Here is a 15,635-nt window from a genome sequence, read left to right on the forward strand (position 1 = left end):
GAGTGATACTTATAAGCCATGCATCTGTGTGACATCACATGACCAGGGATATAACGAGCCATGCACCTGCATGATATCACATGATCACAGACTGGTGTTTATCTACAGGAACTAAACAATGCAGCTTCCTGTTGAATCACAGCAAGCAGAGATCTACAAAACTGCGAAGGAATTGATACAGGAAGTATATTGGAGAATTTGTAATGTTTCATTACACAAATAATATCAAATATTTGATGAAATGGTCAACCCCTTTGAGGTGTTTTTAGCATCCCGATCTAGTGCTAGGGGAAACCATTTTAGAAAAATGCATTTAAAAGTTACATTTCTTTACATACATATTTTTATGGCATTCAATAGTATAAAAAACAATGGATAGAACATGTTGCAAAACAATATCAGAATTTGAACGAGATCCGTATTAAAAAAGTCCTGATTCTCTCTGTGATAATTTACGGGAGAAGCAGGACCATATTATAACTGATCGTAGCTGTAACCCAAAAGCACTTACCTTGTATACAGTGCCAAAAGCCCCAGAACCCAGGATTTTGACCCTCTTTAGCTCCGTTTCCTTTAATATCCGCAGTTGAGCTTGGTTTGGTGCTGTGCCGCTTGGTGTCAATGGTTCCACCAACTATAAAAGGAAAATCAGTATTATATTTGTGCTTGGAAGGTGGTACAAACTCTTTAGAGATATATTGAGAGGTTTCCTGCCTGAAAAGTACAATGGAAAGATTTATTAAATATCCTAGATCTCCCAGTTATATAACCAGACATTACAATATGCAAGATTATCATAATGGTTGTACTGGAGGATAACTCAGCTGCACCCTAAGACATGCCCCTAGTCATTTCATGCCAAACCAATGAGTTTTCTAACTAAAACATATCAATAAACTGCTGACAGCAGGCAGCTCCATCCACTGTATAGTGGCCTTTCTGAGGTACTGCATCTAAGCTACTATTGATTGGCTTATGATCAGGACAGAAAAGTCTTTTCACCTGCTTCAGTGTTTAGCTAAGCAGGTGGCACTGCAAATAGTTTATTATCAAGGCCGGGTAAGTGCAATCCCTTTAAATTGTATAAACATCACCTTCTGATATTAATAGGTCATCAACACATTTATACTGCAAAACCCCTTTAAAGGGGTTGTCTGGAGGTGGAAAAACATGGCTGCAGTCTTCCAAAAACAGCACCTCATAATTACCATGGGCAGTGTGTGGTATTGCAACTAAGCTCTATTCATTTCTATACAGCTAAGCTGCAGTACTGGCAGTAACCATGGTCAGGTGTGGTGCTGTTTTTGGAAGACTGAAGCCATGTTTTTCCACCTCCTGAGAACCCCTTTAAGTTATAATTCTTCTGTGTTTAGAAGTAAATCCCCCCACATACTATATATATATATACATATATATATGTCTTGATAAATACTCTGATCTTTAAGTTTTAAGCAAATCTTCACATTTATTTCAGTTAGGTGAAAATTTTAGCAATGGGGGCACATCTCTACACATGAAACATCAAGCAAATGAATGGACAGAGCCATCACATTCCCAGCATTAAGAAAACAAAGAAATTGTATCTACGGTGCTGGGATCTGCTTTCAATTTCTACATGGGGTTCTAAGACTGCGGTCCAGGCAGCCTTGGTCCCAGGCATTGGAAGTGTATCATTAGTTTACTGCTGTAGTGTTTGGGAGTCACTCGGTAAGTTCTGCAGGTCTACATTTCTTTGGAGCGTTTTACATGTACCATCATTAACAATTGCCAACTGCAAGTAGTATGTCATAGTGCAGGAGAAACTGTGGATATTGTACATAGTGTCCTATCTGCAGGCAGCATGTTATACAGCAGGAGAAGCTGAGCAAATTACACAGAGTCCCGTGTGCACATAGTGGGGCAGATTTACTTACCTGGTCCTGTCGCGATCCAGCGGCGCGTTCTATGCGGTGGATTCGGGTCTTCCGGCGATTCACTAAGGTAGTTCCTCTGCCGTCCACCAGATGTCACTGCTGCGCTGAAGTTCCCCGAGGTCCGCCGGAATGCACGAGCCTATACCTGGTGAAGGTAAGCACGAGTCCCGCAACACTTTTTCTTTTTTTAAATGCAGCGGTTTTTCCGAATCGGTCGGGTTTTTTGTTCGGCCACGCCCCCCGATTTCCGTCGCGTGCATGCCAGCGCCGATGCGCCACAATCCGATCGCGTGCGCCAAAATCCCGGGGCAATACAGGGAAAATCGGCGCAAATTGGAAATATTTGGGTAACACGTTGGGAAAACGTGAATCGGGCCCTTAGTAAATGACCCCCAGTGTGTTATAGAACAGGAGAAACTAAACAGATTTCGGATAGAATCCTATCTCTAGGAAGCATGTAATAGAGCAGAATGAGCTGAGCTGATTGTACATAGAATCCTATCTGTAGGAAGCATGTTATAGAGCAGGAGGAGCTGAGCAGTTTGTACATTGTGTTCTATTAACAGGCAGCATGTTTTAAAGCAGAGGAACTGAGGGGATTATACATAGTGCCCTAGAGGAACTTTTTATGTTATACCTGTACTGTGACATCACTGTGTGTATTATCTCTATACTGTGACATCACTGTGTATATTATTCCTGTACTGTGACATCACTGTGTGTATTATCTCTATACTGTGACATCACTGTGTATTGTTCATGTACTGTGACATCACTGTGTGTATTATCCCTGTACTGTGACATCACTGTGTATTGTTCATGTACTGTGACATCACTGCGTATTATATCTGTACTATTTATCACTGTGTGTATTATCCCTGTACTGTGACATAACTGTGTATTATCCCAGTACTGTGACATCACTGAGTATTATCCCAGTACTGTGACATCACTGTGGATTATCCCAGTACTGTGACATCACTGTCTGTATTATTCCTGTACTGTGACATCACTGTGTGTATTATCTATGTACTGTGACATCACTGTGTGTATTATCTTTGTACTGGGACATCACTGAGTATTATCTCTGTACTGGGAAATCACTGTGTATTATCCCTGTGTTGGAACATCACTGTGCATTTATCCCTGTACTGTGATGTCATTGTGTGCATTATCCCTGCTCTGTGACATCACTCTGTGTATTATCCCTGTACTGTGACATCACTGTGTGTATTATCCCTGTACTGTGACATCACTGTGTGTATTATCACTGTACTGTGACACCACTGTGTGTATTATCCCTGTACTGTGACACCACTGTGTGTATTATCCCTGTACTGTGAGGTCATTGTGTGTATTATCACTGTACTGTGACACTACTGTGTGTATTATCCCTGTACTGTGACATCACTGTGTGTATTATCTCTGTACTGGGACATCACTGTGTATTATCCCTGTATTGGAACTTCACTGTGCATTTATTCCTGTACTGTGACGTCATTGTGTGCATTATCCCTGTACTGTGACATCACTGTGTGTATTATCTCTGTACTATGACATCACTGTGTCTATTATCCCTGTACTGTGAGGTCATTGTGTGTATTATCACTGTACTGTGACATCACTGTGTCTGTTATCCCTGTACTGTGAGGTCATTGTGTGTATTATCACTGTACTGTGACATCACTATGTGTATTATCCCTGTACTGTGACATCACTGTGTGTATTATCCCTGTACTGTGACATCACTATGTGTATTATCCCTGTACTGTGACACCACTGTGTGCATTATCCCTGTACTGTGACATCACTGTGTGTATTATCGCTGTACTGTGACATCACTGTGTGTATTATCCCTGTACTGTGACACCACTGTGTGTATAATCTCTGTACTGTGACACCACTGTGTGTATTATCCCTGTACTGTGACATCACTGTGTGTATTATCGCTGTACTGTGACATCACTGTGTGTATTACCCCCTGTACTGTGACGTCATTGTGTGTATTATCCCTGTAGCGTGACGTCATTGTGTGTATTATTCCTGTACCGTGACGTCATTGTGTGTATTATCCCTGTACCGTGACATCATTGTGTGTATTATCTCTGTACTACTATGACATAATATAGAAGTACCATATATGTATGGGTATTATTAAGAAGTCCTGAGACTTGATATTTTCTTTCTTTTATCATATTTTTTAGTTACATTAGTTACACTGAAGTTCCTGGACAAGTGATATCCTTCGTCTACCTCCACCCTTATTCCTCCTCTAGAAAAGTGCTAAAAATATTGAAATGTTTATGACAAATAATCCGTCTCCCAGGTTGATGTGGAGGGTAATTATAAAGGACTCTTCAAGTTCTTAAGATTTAATAGCAATGCAGTATTTCACCTTGTCTCCACAAGGCTAGCATCAACAGGCTCATCTGATCCGTAGTCTGCATCTGAAAAATATGTGAACCCCGTCCTCCCCGTGTCATACATAAAACACCATATAATATAGTCTGGTACCAGCTCTGATTTTATTGCTGTACTGTCACTGTCTTATATAATTAAGTTTTATTATCGATTCTTTTATTTATAAATCTATTTATTGATATGATTTAATTTTGTAATGTGTTTGTAACGATAACATGGTAAGAGAACGCCCTTCTCGGGACCTGTAAGTGACATATTGTTTTGTCGGATTTTAAGCTGTTGAGTTTTCCATGTATCTCTGCTTCTCTCTTTCAATATCTTTCTTACTTTTGCCCTTATTATTATAAGTGAGATTGGTTTAGATGGAATACTAAAATTAGTTTTTTAAGAAATGTTGCAAAAGTTTTGGAAACAGAATTATAATATATTTTGAACCCCTTAATGACAAGACCTTATTAGACACTAACGACCCAGCATTTTTAGAGAACTTGTGAACTTAACTTTAATTTATTTACTGCTTATTTAGCACTAAAATCACAATATTTTTGTGACCTATAGCTCTGGTATAAAATTAGCAAATGCTACTGGATTCAGTAGTTTAGTTTCAGTTGGAACAAAAAAAGTTTAGGAACATTTACTTTAAATGACCAAAATAAATGAACACCTCCCTCTGCAACATGGAAGAAGGAGGTATCTATCATGCAGGAGGCGTGACATCACCTCCCTCTCCAGCATGGGTGAGGGAGGTAACGTTACACACAAGGTCTGAATATTTAATAGCCCACAGCACCAAGACATTGTGTTCCAACACTTTTTCTTTTTTCAGCGATCCTGGAGTGTCAAGATGAAAGAAGATATGCTCTGGGATCCTGGAGAAGAGGACAATAGGTAAGTATGTGTAGTTTCATTTTAGTTTATTTTTGCGGTAGATTTCCTTTAATACTTTATATGTCCCCCATGGAGTCATAAAAGACACCTGGGGAACATTTTCACAATCTTTCCTTTTTACAAGTTTTCCACTGTTACTCGGGCATCTATAAACTACCACCTAAGTTGTCAGATATCTGACCAGAGCTGTGGTGGATCTGTTCAGACCCAGCAGCTTTGCTAAATGGTTTCAGACCTCCAGTGCTAGTTCATCAACCTGTAGTGAAGAATGGAAAAATCAGAAGTGATAATACACCGATTCTCCAGGAGCAGGAGAAACTATACCAACCCTGAGAGACATTACTTCAGACTTAAAACCTGCACAGCCTGATGTCTTAAGTCAGTGTGTGCTCAGAATAAACATAATACCATATTGTTTGGACTATAAGGCGCACAAAAAATCCTTTGATTTTCTCAGAAATCAAAGGTGCGCCTTATAGTCCATTGCACCTTATATATGAACCGTACTTACAGACAACAGCTGCCTTGAACTGTGCACAGGTCTGCCACCTGCTGGTCATTCACCCTTATAATCAGGTGCGCCTTATAATCCTGTGCGCCTTATATATGAACCTAGACGTTTTAGAAGACATTTATTGATGGTGCACCCTGGAGTCCGAAAAATACAGTAATTATAATGGGAAAGTTTTACTATTTGGGACTCAAAAGTATTGTATATGCTTTGCACCACATGTTTTTACCTTAGTAGACCGATTAGCCTGGCTAAGACGACAAAGAATATGACTGAAAATGTTCTACCATAATTTGGAGAAAAATCCACTTTGAAATATTTTACAAATCTTCAGACACCTTTATCTAAATTTCTGTTATCAAATGATTAGGCTAGGCTGCAATATGCACATAGGGTGTTGGCAACATAAAAGACAATAAACCTATATTTTATGCGGCCAGATCACGATCCCCATAGAGGTCTATGGCCCCTGGTCATGATGCAGATAGAACACTGCACTGCGACCGCACAGGGCAGCCGCCGTCCAAAATAAGTCTTATATTTTGCCGTTTTACAGTGGCAGCTTCCCGGCTTTCTATGGAGATGGGTGGGTGAGGAACGCTAACTCCCCCTTTCTCCTTCCCCTGGATGTGTGCTTGCCCGGGTTATGGCCCTGGCGAGCACAGGTTTGCATGCAAGGTGCCTAAATGTGCCATAGATTGTTATTACTTATGCTAAAAAAAATCTTGAAACTGGCCTGCTCTTCAAGCTGAAAATGTTTCAGATTTTTGTATGCAATGTAAAAGTTCAGTAAAAAGGTGAACTTCTGCATACTTACATACTTGTAGTTACTTAGGCTGAAATAAAAGACACATGTCCATCAAGTTCAACCTTTCTCACATCAATTATACATTATTCATTGTTAAATTATGTATAACCTGCGATGCCATTTTATTAGATGAGAACACTTCCCTTTTTTGTATTCTGTTATAGTAGATACTACTGTCCTTGAATCTCTTCCAGATTTCTTTCAGGAAGTGGATCTCCCTCCATTGACTGGTAACAAGTAGCAAGTGAAATCAATGTCAGACTGGCCCACAAGGGCATCAGAGGAACCGTCCCAGATTGTAACTCAATAATGAGCCACAGGAATGCAGCTGAAGTCTCCAAGGGTCTATTCTGTATCTAGACACAGAATGAAAATACATACTGTATGCCAAGTGTGATATGATTTTAACTCTATGATTTAAATGGATCATATTTTAAAGGAACCATGAATGCAACTAATAAATGTGGTACAAGGGACTAGCAACCACAATAAAAAAAAAAACGGACTGTATTGTTTCATCACCATAGCAATGGACAATACACTAAAAAAAACAATGGGTTGCTCATGGGTTCTTGCAAGTGTCCGATAAAAGCCAATACATAGAGGTGATCTGTGCCTGCTATGGGCTGGCAAATAATGGATTTTTTTTTATACTTGCAGAGTCCTAACAGGCAATGACATAGACTGCCTATCAGAGTTACGCTGACATGTATGACACACTGGAATCAATGTATTGAAATGTTTCAAGTAGACTTAGGAAATGTGCAAATGCATTTCCATGCGATGGGACAAGGAAAACAATGCCTCTTTTTGCTACCTTGAAATGCAGCCCTCTTAACTCAAAGCATGACTTTCAAGAAGCCTAATGGCATGGTGTTGCATTAAAGTCAAACCTGTATATCTATTGCAGAAGGATCAGATTTTCCTCTGTAGGCAGCGCTGTTTTGACGCTGTCTGCATCTCTTCAGTACAGCATAGCGAACTGGAATGGCTTTTGTCTATAGTTGGTTTGGCTTTAATCTCACATAATGTCATTCGGCTTTTTGAAAGTCTTATTTGATGTTAAGGGGTCTTCCTTTTCAAGGTAGCAAAAACAGGTATTGTTCCATCCTGGAAAATAAATTAGCATGTTTCCCAGAATCCCATTTTGGAGCATCAATGGCTATAAGTCTCTACACGCCTGCAGGGTGGCTTTAATTGGCAAAGTCTCGGTTAGGAGAATTCTCACTTCCTGACTTCAATAAAATTATGAAGTTTGATAACAAGAGTAAATAAGTTTCTAAAAAGTCAGATTTAGAAAAGTTTTTTAAAAATCCTTCCTAACAGCATGTAAGGTATATGGTGACTAATATTTTGGGGGAAAAGGGTCTTCAATGTCCTAATTTTTTGAAAAATATTTGTGGTATCACCATAACTAAAAAATTCTGTTTAATAAATGTAATGGCCTTGCCAAGTCAGCCATTGCAAAATATTGCTCCTATTAGATTGAGTGTGTCTCATAAAGCCCGATCACCTCTGTGCAGCATGTACTGTCTATAACTGGTAATAAAGCTGTATAATTTTCCACAATGATATGGGATGTTTGATTATGTCAATCCAATCCTGTCAGTCACAAGGTTCCTGGTTGGATCCTGGACTCTCCACCCCAGGTAAAATTTATATGTGACTGAAAAGTTCCAGGGAGAAAGCAGATAAATTCCAGATATCAGAAGGAATAGTGTGTGGTGGTTCAGAGGTTTGTCTGTGAATGCTGTCCAGACACACGGCCTGCAGATATCAGGCCTCCTCCAGCTCTGATCCCTAACAGAGCCTCCATAGGATTGCAAAACAGCGCCTAACCTTTCCAGTCTAAGGTTCCCTAAACTAGGCTGTGAGCACCCTTTGCCAGACTTTATCCAGCCAGGTACCTTGGACCTGGAATGATCGGACTTTTACCCCGTCCTGTTGCCTTTGCTGTGTTCATGGAATAAAGGAACTGTGAGTTAATGTTCATCATTTTGTCTACATGTTATCCCTGGCTGCCGCATAAATTCCCGGACTTTCTCTCTACCATTTACTTGGGGATCCGCAACACACGCTTATACCGGGAGTGCCCCGGGAAGAACTAGTACCACCTGGGGCGTCACAAGGTCAAAAGATCTAGATCTTTTGGCCGGAGCCCCAGTTTTCCGCGCGTCAGCAGGAGATCTGCCCTGCTGACCGGGCGTTCTTTCCCTCACTCATCACAATCTGTGTCCTCAGGAACATGTGCATTACTCCCAGAGACTACAGGACCTGTGATGATGTCATGATCACATGACTGGCAGGGGAAGTAATGCACAGAGCTGCACGAGTGAGGTGAGGAGGAAACATACTAGCAGCTAAGGGAAAGGGGAGTTCATGAGGGTAACTGTGTGGGCACATTACTGGGGGCTGTGTGGGGTTAATTCCTGGGGGCGCTGTGTGGGAACATTACTGGGAGGCAGTGTGGGGGACATTACTGGGGGGCAGTGTAGGAGACGTTACTGGGGGACAGTGTAGGAGACGTTACTGGGGAGCAGTGTGGGGGACATTACTGGGGGGCTATGTGGGGGACATTACTGGGTTGCTGTGGGGCACATTACAGGGGGCTGTATGGGGGACATTACTGCGGGTTTCTGTGTATGGGACATTACTGGGGGAAGCTGTGTGGGGAACATTACTGAGGGTAGCTGTGTAGGGGACATTACCAGGGGGCTGCTTAAGGCACATTACAGGGGGTAAATGTGTGGGGAACATTATTGGGGGTAACTGTGTGGGGCACATTTCTTGGGGCGTGTTCACATGTGGCATCAGGACAGGCTCAGTTTGATCTCACATATTTTCCAGTGAAACACATGTGATTGGTAATGAGCACCTGGTTTTGTTTAAATGCAAGGCACATGTGAACGCAGTCTTACAGTATTTGGGGGAGATTGTTAGGGTCAGCAGCAGTATAACGCTGTCAGGGAACAAAGATCTAGGAACAATGAGGAACATAAGATACAGTGATGCCTAAGGGAGAAGATGGAGGACGCGTCACCTACAGGTGCTGGATGTAACAAGTAGAGCTTTCACCTGTAGCTTTATATACCCTCAGTAAAGTTGTTACTGGCACAACCAAATGTGAGAGGGCTACGTACAGGAGGGGGCATTACCTAAAGTGCGATACAGATGCATTGGGGCCCGTGCCCCAGATCTTCTACCACCCTAGCAACGCCCCTGACTACCACTACACCGCTGCTTCTCCCAAGTCAGTGCTAGGCCATGCTAAATCCAAGCACTCAAGTACCAGAGGAATCCTGCTGCCCCAAGCCCTTTGGTCAGGCCCGATGGTGGATGTTGCATAAATTTAACATGTAAAATAAACACCTACAACAAAAAAAAAATCTACATATATATATAATTTCTTTTACAAAAATGTAGGCCCTTATATGCCTATGGAAATACATTGTTTTTATATTAAAACATCCGGTCTCCTTCAGACACACACTTGGTTGTGAAGGGGTTAAAAGAAGTAGAAGCAGAATAAAATTATGGAAAGTAATCTTATTATTAACTGAATACTTATATAAATGTAATAATAAAGCTTGGACATTTCCTTTGCCTGCCAGAACGGGTCAAAACCATTGACCATGAGATATTTCTGTAGACAGAGAACAAACCTAACAGTGAATAAAACAGCCTATAATGAAACATCAAGTCTAAAGAAAACTCCTTTATACAATAACAATGGCCATAAAATAGCAGGGTGACATGAACCAGCAATCTTTGAATGTTCCTTGGTGGCGGCTCTTACCTCTGTCTCTAGGAACCTGCGCAAGGCTCTCTTCTTTTTTATGCTTTTTCTACGAATGTAGACTGCAAAGGTGAGTCCCATGATGACTATAATAAATAAGCCTCCAATAACACTTGCTGCGATCAGGGGCGTTCTGCCATTAAAAACAAAAAACAATCAATTATTTGTATGGTTGTCACAAATACAAAAAGAAAAACAACACAAATCTTTCTATCCATTGATGAATTGATGAATGTTCTCTCTTGTGATTTGTATCATTGACTTCTATATCATTCCCACTTCCGCTACCTCTATACCCCAACATGCCCAAACATCTTATCATTTGATTCAATTCCAAACTGATCCTTAGAAATTCTCAGCCACATAAGTTGTTGCTATTTAGGAGTATTTTAATTAACCCATTATCCTTATGATTTTAATTAGATGTCATGGATGTTGTTAAGTAGTTAAGCAGTTACGGTTTATTGCAAAACCAATGTGCGCCTAACAGAGAATGAGGATTTTTAAGTACCTCCACGTCTAGCCTGTGACTCAACAATAGGCAAGTCTGCAGCAAAAGCTACCGACATCAGCACTTTCATCCCTGATAAAGAAGCCCATGGAAAGTGTGCAGCACCACACAGCTAATAGAGAGGTGGCTTTCTATACATAGAGATAGGCAGTCAATTATCTCTTTAATGAAGTGATGCTCTGATTACAAAGACCATGCCTGTGCATTAGTGGTGCCATACAAGACGTACGAGGTTTCTTAGGATTACAAAGCCTTAAGAACCTCAATGATGTGGTCTTATCTCATTACTAGATGCAGCATTAGTAAGAATGGTGTGCTAATCCAGCCAAGATACAATGCAGCAAGGTGAAGAATTAGTCCCGATAACACTAATATTCCCCCAGCTTGAAGCAGTGCTCCTGCATCACATGGAAACTCACTCAAGAACATTCATTAGCTGACTATTCTATAGGAGAATACAAACTGAGCAAGTGTTCCTCAACAGCTCCGATAAAGCATTTCCATTGTGGACATTGTTTAGGTGGAATGAAGATGGTCTAAGCAGTAATTATGGAAGGGTGCCAGGCCCTGTCTCCATTATTTCCTCATTTACAATACACGCAGTTTCTTCAGACTTCTATTGCAGCTCTGAAAAGTTTTTTCCACATTACCCAATGACCCCATTTTGATAGGGTGCAAAGAAGTGAGAGGGTTGCATGGCAAAATTAAGACAGAGTCAGTGTTCGACTGTGGTTCATTAGGCCCAAATGAAAAAATGATATGCCAAACTTCCATCTACAATATATAAATCATTACAGGGCGTGTAATGATTATTACATGGTCACCCTGTCAAATTAAAAAAACTGATGCTTAAGGTAATGTAATGTATGGTATGATTAGTAGCAGGCCTCAGTCATTTCACCCACATCACATCAGTCATAAAACAAGAATTTGCACTGTTTGTTTTGCTCCAACCGAGGTACTTTGTTTTGGCCAAAAATTTGAAAAAATCACGTGTGAATTGTGTCCAGAGAATTAATGCAAAGTTGGCCATAGATATCACACATAATCAGTAATGCAATAGCTGAAGAAGATTAAAAGTGCCTACAGAATAGCCAACACCCCAATGCTCCCTGCCCTACAAATTTACATTTCAAAGTGTCCTATAGCTTGGCCTGAATTGTACAATGGGTGTAGCCGGCCACCGGATACATGAGGAGCCTGGAGCCTTCAGATATATTCTGCACAATGGAGAGGTGGGGGGTACATCACGCTGCTATGATATAATAATAATAATTCTTTAATTATATAGCGCACACAGATTACACAGTGCTACACAGAACCTGCCAAATTGGTCCCTGTCCCTATGGGGCTCACAATCTAAACAACCTAACAGTATGTTTTGGAGTGTGGGAGGAAACATACAGACTCTTTGCAGATGTTGATCTGACTGGGACTTGAACCCAGGACCCCAGTGGTGCAAGGCAGAAGTACTACTCATCAGCCACCGTGCCGCCCACTGGTATGATAAATATCCCCTATACATAGTCTCTGTACCAAAAAGACTTCCTTTAGTTGGAGAATCTTAAAAATGTACATTTTGGGTGAATTTTATAGCAATCCAATCAATCTATAACTAATTTGTTTTTCTAATGTGAGTCATACCAAAATACTGAGATGAAACCCAGGAAAACCTTGGCAAAAACTCACAAAAATTTTTACTTCAAAGGGACTCATGGCCCCAGTACTGCAAAAAGTGAGCTATTACAATCTAACTTTTACCCTAAGTTATTTAGGGGCATCTAAAAAGCATATTTTTTACTTAAGTATTGTATGATATTGTGTGCAAGTACAATTAGCTGTCATGTTCCTGATCAAAAATTGTATGTAATAATCCATTTTAGCTTCAAAACCAAATAATTAGAGATTAAAGAGGGAAACACCTCATGTCTATATCATTTATACTGTATTATGTACCAGTAGGACTTCAAAGACCATATCCAATGGTCCAGGAAGTCTCCTTTGAATGTTATCTTCATGTGGTGAACTTATGGAGCATATCTTAGCCTAATGATGGAAGCCTTTGGGCGATCATACAGAGCAAAGGTGAACAGTTCATGAGCAGAAATACACAAACACGTTAAACATAAAGCTACAACAAGCTGGCAATTTGGATAACGCTTTGCATCTTAGCAACGATCTCATCAAAGGGAAGCCATTTAGCAAGATGGGTGATTTGCTAAGCCTGGAAGCTGCAACCACTGTCGAAATTCCTCTTAATGCAGTAATTTCTGATAATTGCCAAAGCGCAAATTTAGAACAACAATTTGTTGAAAAGGCACAAAGTACATTTATCTCCCTGGAACAGGTGGCAAATGTGTGCAGAAATTAGCCACAAATTAGCAGGTATTAACCTTTTAGTTACTACAGTTCCAAATTTGTTAATTGGCTTAACTGAGGTATATTTCTGTTTTTATGGCTTTGTGTTTTGAATGAAATATAGGACCATCATTAGAAGTGCCAATTATTTAATTTGCATGACAAGGACAAAAGAACAGAACACAATATATTACCCAAAACATTCCAATATGAAATCCTAGTTTGTTTCTGTAACATTAAATCATATAACATTGATTTATAATTTTTATTTCTAATAAAATTGCCCATATGTGCAGTGGTTGCAATAAAGTAACCAAAAATCAGAACATATTGGCTTTCTATGAAATACATGTCTGAAAGTTACCAGTGTTTGGTGCAGTGTTGACACAGAGTAACGGGGTGTGGTTGACACAGTATTAATGGGTGTGGTTGACACAGTACAAATGGGTGTGGTTGACACTGTAAGATTGGATAAAGTTGACCAAAACCACATTATGTTTGGTTGACACAGTATAAACGGGGGTGATTGACAGCTCAAATGGGTGTGGTTTTTACAGTGTGAATGGGTGTGGTGTCACAATATGAATGGGTGTGATTGACATGTCAAATGGGTGTAGTTGTCACAGTATGAATCGGTATGGTTGACATTGAGTGAATGGGTGTGGTTGACAACTCAAATAGGTGTGGTTGATACAGTATGGATGGGAGTGGTTGTTATAATATGAATCTCTATAGTTGACACTGTGCAAATGGGTGTGGTTTCCACAGTATGAATGGGTGAATGGTGTGGTTGAAAACTCAAATAGGTGTGGTTGATACTGTATGAATGGGAGTGGTTGATACAGTATGACTGTAACCTGGCCATGTTCATATTTCCCTGCTCACATTTTACCATGTGAGGACATGTCCAGTGATTTATGATAATTAGGTGTAGACTCTGAAATTGACTACATTTTGTCACAAAGTGATATCCTATATGTTTCTATCTATACATTCTCTGATGCTTGATGGGGCTCACAATCTAATCTTTTCTTATCTCACACATCCATGCATTTACCTGTAATGCAACTTCTGCAATTTCTTGGGGGCCACAATAACACAACCAGTTTGAGAAGCTGAAAAGTGGGATGACACTGGGATGAGTAAGATAGAGTAGATAAGGAGAAATAAACTCCTTGAACTGCCATACAAAGCAGAGCTGTGCATTGGGGGGCAGTGGTGTTTATTTATCTTTCTTTGTTTTCTATTTTGCTTGTTTTACAGTTACTTTTTAACTTTTGACATATTTGTGATATCACTATTTATAGGTTTTCATGAGCTGTTGGTATGGAGGACAAAATCAACTATATGATAACAAATTACTACATGTAAAATAGTTTATTCAGGTGCCAAATATGGAAGTCCAGTGTGTAGGATTAGTAGGCAATTGAGCAGGCTATATTGTGTTAATGTATTTTGTCTTTGGGGTCCAATAAACATGTGATAAAGGAAACTTGCTCATTTACCCAGAATGTCTTCTAAGGGATCCATAATTTCAGTTGATGTTTACGCGGCAGTGAAAGTATACTGCTCACAGTGGGGGATGAGGAAGACTCTCAGTTAATTAAAGCTCCATGAGTTAAATGAGGTCTGGGTAATGAGGAGCCTAATTCATTGTGTGTGCATCATTTTGCTAGGGGAGACTAATTATATGCTCCTTTTCTGGTACACATGTTCAGCCACATTCTCTGACCCAATAGAGTGGGAAAGTAAGTAAACCTTATTAGTCCACGTTTTTAAGATCTTACAGACAGCCAACTAAGATAGAAACAGAAATAAAAAATATATACTTCCATTTCAGCAGAACCAATGGAACATAAGAACTTATTCTCCCCTACAATTACAGCATTGGTATGTGGCTAATTACTTACCAAGATGCACTACAATTCATGACTGAGTTAAGACAACTCATCATTTTGGTATTTAGTGGTAAAACGCATGAGTCACATACATACCAGTGACACATAGACAGGCCCCTGTCTGACTAGCAAGCATTCCCTGGATCCCCAATGATTATCAAATAGTTGCCTTAAGTGTTGAGCTACTTTATCATTGATCTTGGCAAAGCAATAAATCGATTCTTGAAGCTCTCCCTCCTTTTGCAAGTAAATCAAAAGATCACCCTTAGGATGACACACACATGTAACGACTTATCAATGTACTATTCATTCTCCTGATCAGGGGCGGATAATACTGCCATGGGCCCTGGGCTGTATGAATATTATCGCCCCTACTGCTCCACAATTCATTTCTTACATATGGAGGATGCATCCCTTCTGCCTGCTTTCAATCTGTGGTTTCAGGACATTTGGAGGATCTTCATAGGTCCTGAAATGGCTCCTGTGTATTATATTCCACTACTGCTCCTCATGGGTGGTTGGAGCTCCTAT

At 40.2% G+C, this 15,635-nt stretch overlaps 1 protein-coding gene and 1 long non-coding RNA gene across 4 annotated transcripts in view; one reads left to right on the forward strand and one right to left on the reverse strand.

Moving 5' to 3' along the window:
- The window catches only part of ERBB4 (erb-b2 receptor tyrosine kinase 4), a 642,433-nt gene that overhangs the window by 116,320 nt on the left and 510,478 nt on the right, over nucleotides 1–15,635 (reverse strand). For all 3 annotated transcript variants that reach the window (XM_072121352.1, XM_072121351.1, XM_072121353.1), the window contains exons 17-18: nucleotides 10,338–10,470; nucleotides 512–634 (exon numbers count right to left, since the gene is read on the reverse strand). In XM_072121352.1, coding sequence (XP_071977453.1) covers nucleotides 512–634; nucleotides 10,338–10,470 — 256 coding nt within the window. The remainder of the gene's footprint in view (nucleotides 1–511; nucleotides 635–10,337; nucleotides 10,471–15,635) is intronic.
- LOC140075438 (uncharacterized) lies at nucleotides 143–4,252 on the forward strand. The gene is made up of 3 exons (XR_011849420.1): nucleotides 143–184; nucleotides 1,475–1,707; nucleotides 4,118–4,252. It is a non-coding gene; the product is annotated as an uncharacterized lncRNA (long non-coding RNA).

Source organism: Engystomops pustulosus, chromosome 8 (assembly GCF_040894005.1).
Source record: "Engystomops pustulosus chromosome 8, aEngPut4.maternal, whole genome shotgun sequence".
Taxonomy (NCBI): Eukaryota; Metazoa; Chordata; class Amphibia; order Anura; family Leptodactylidae; genus Engystomops; species Engystomops pustulosus.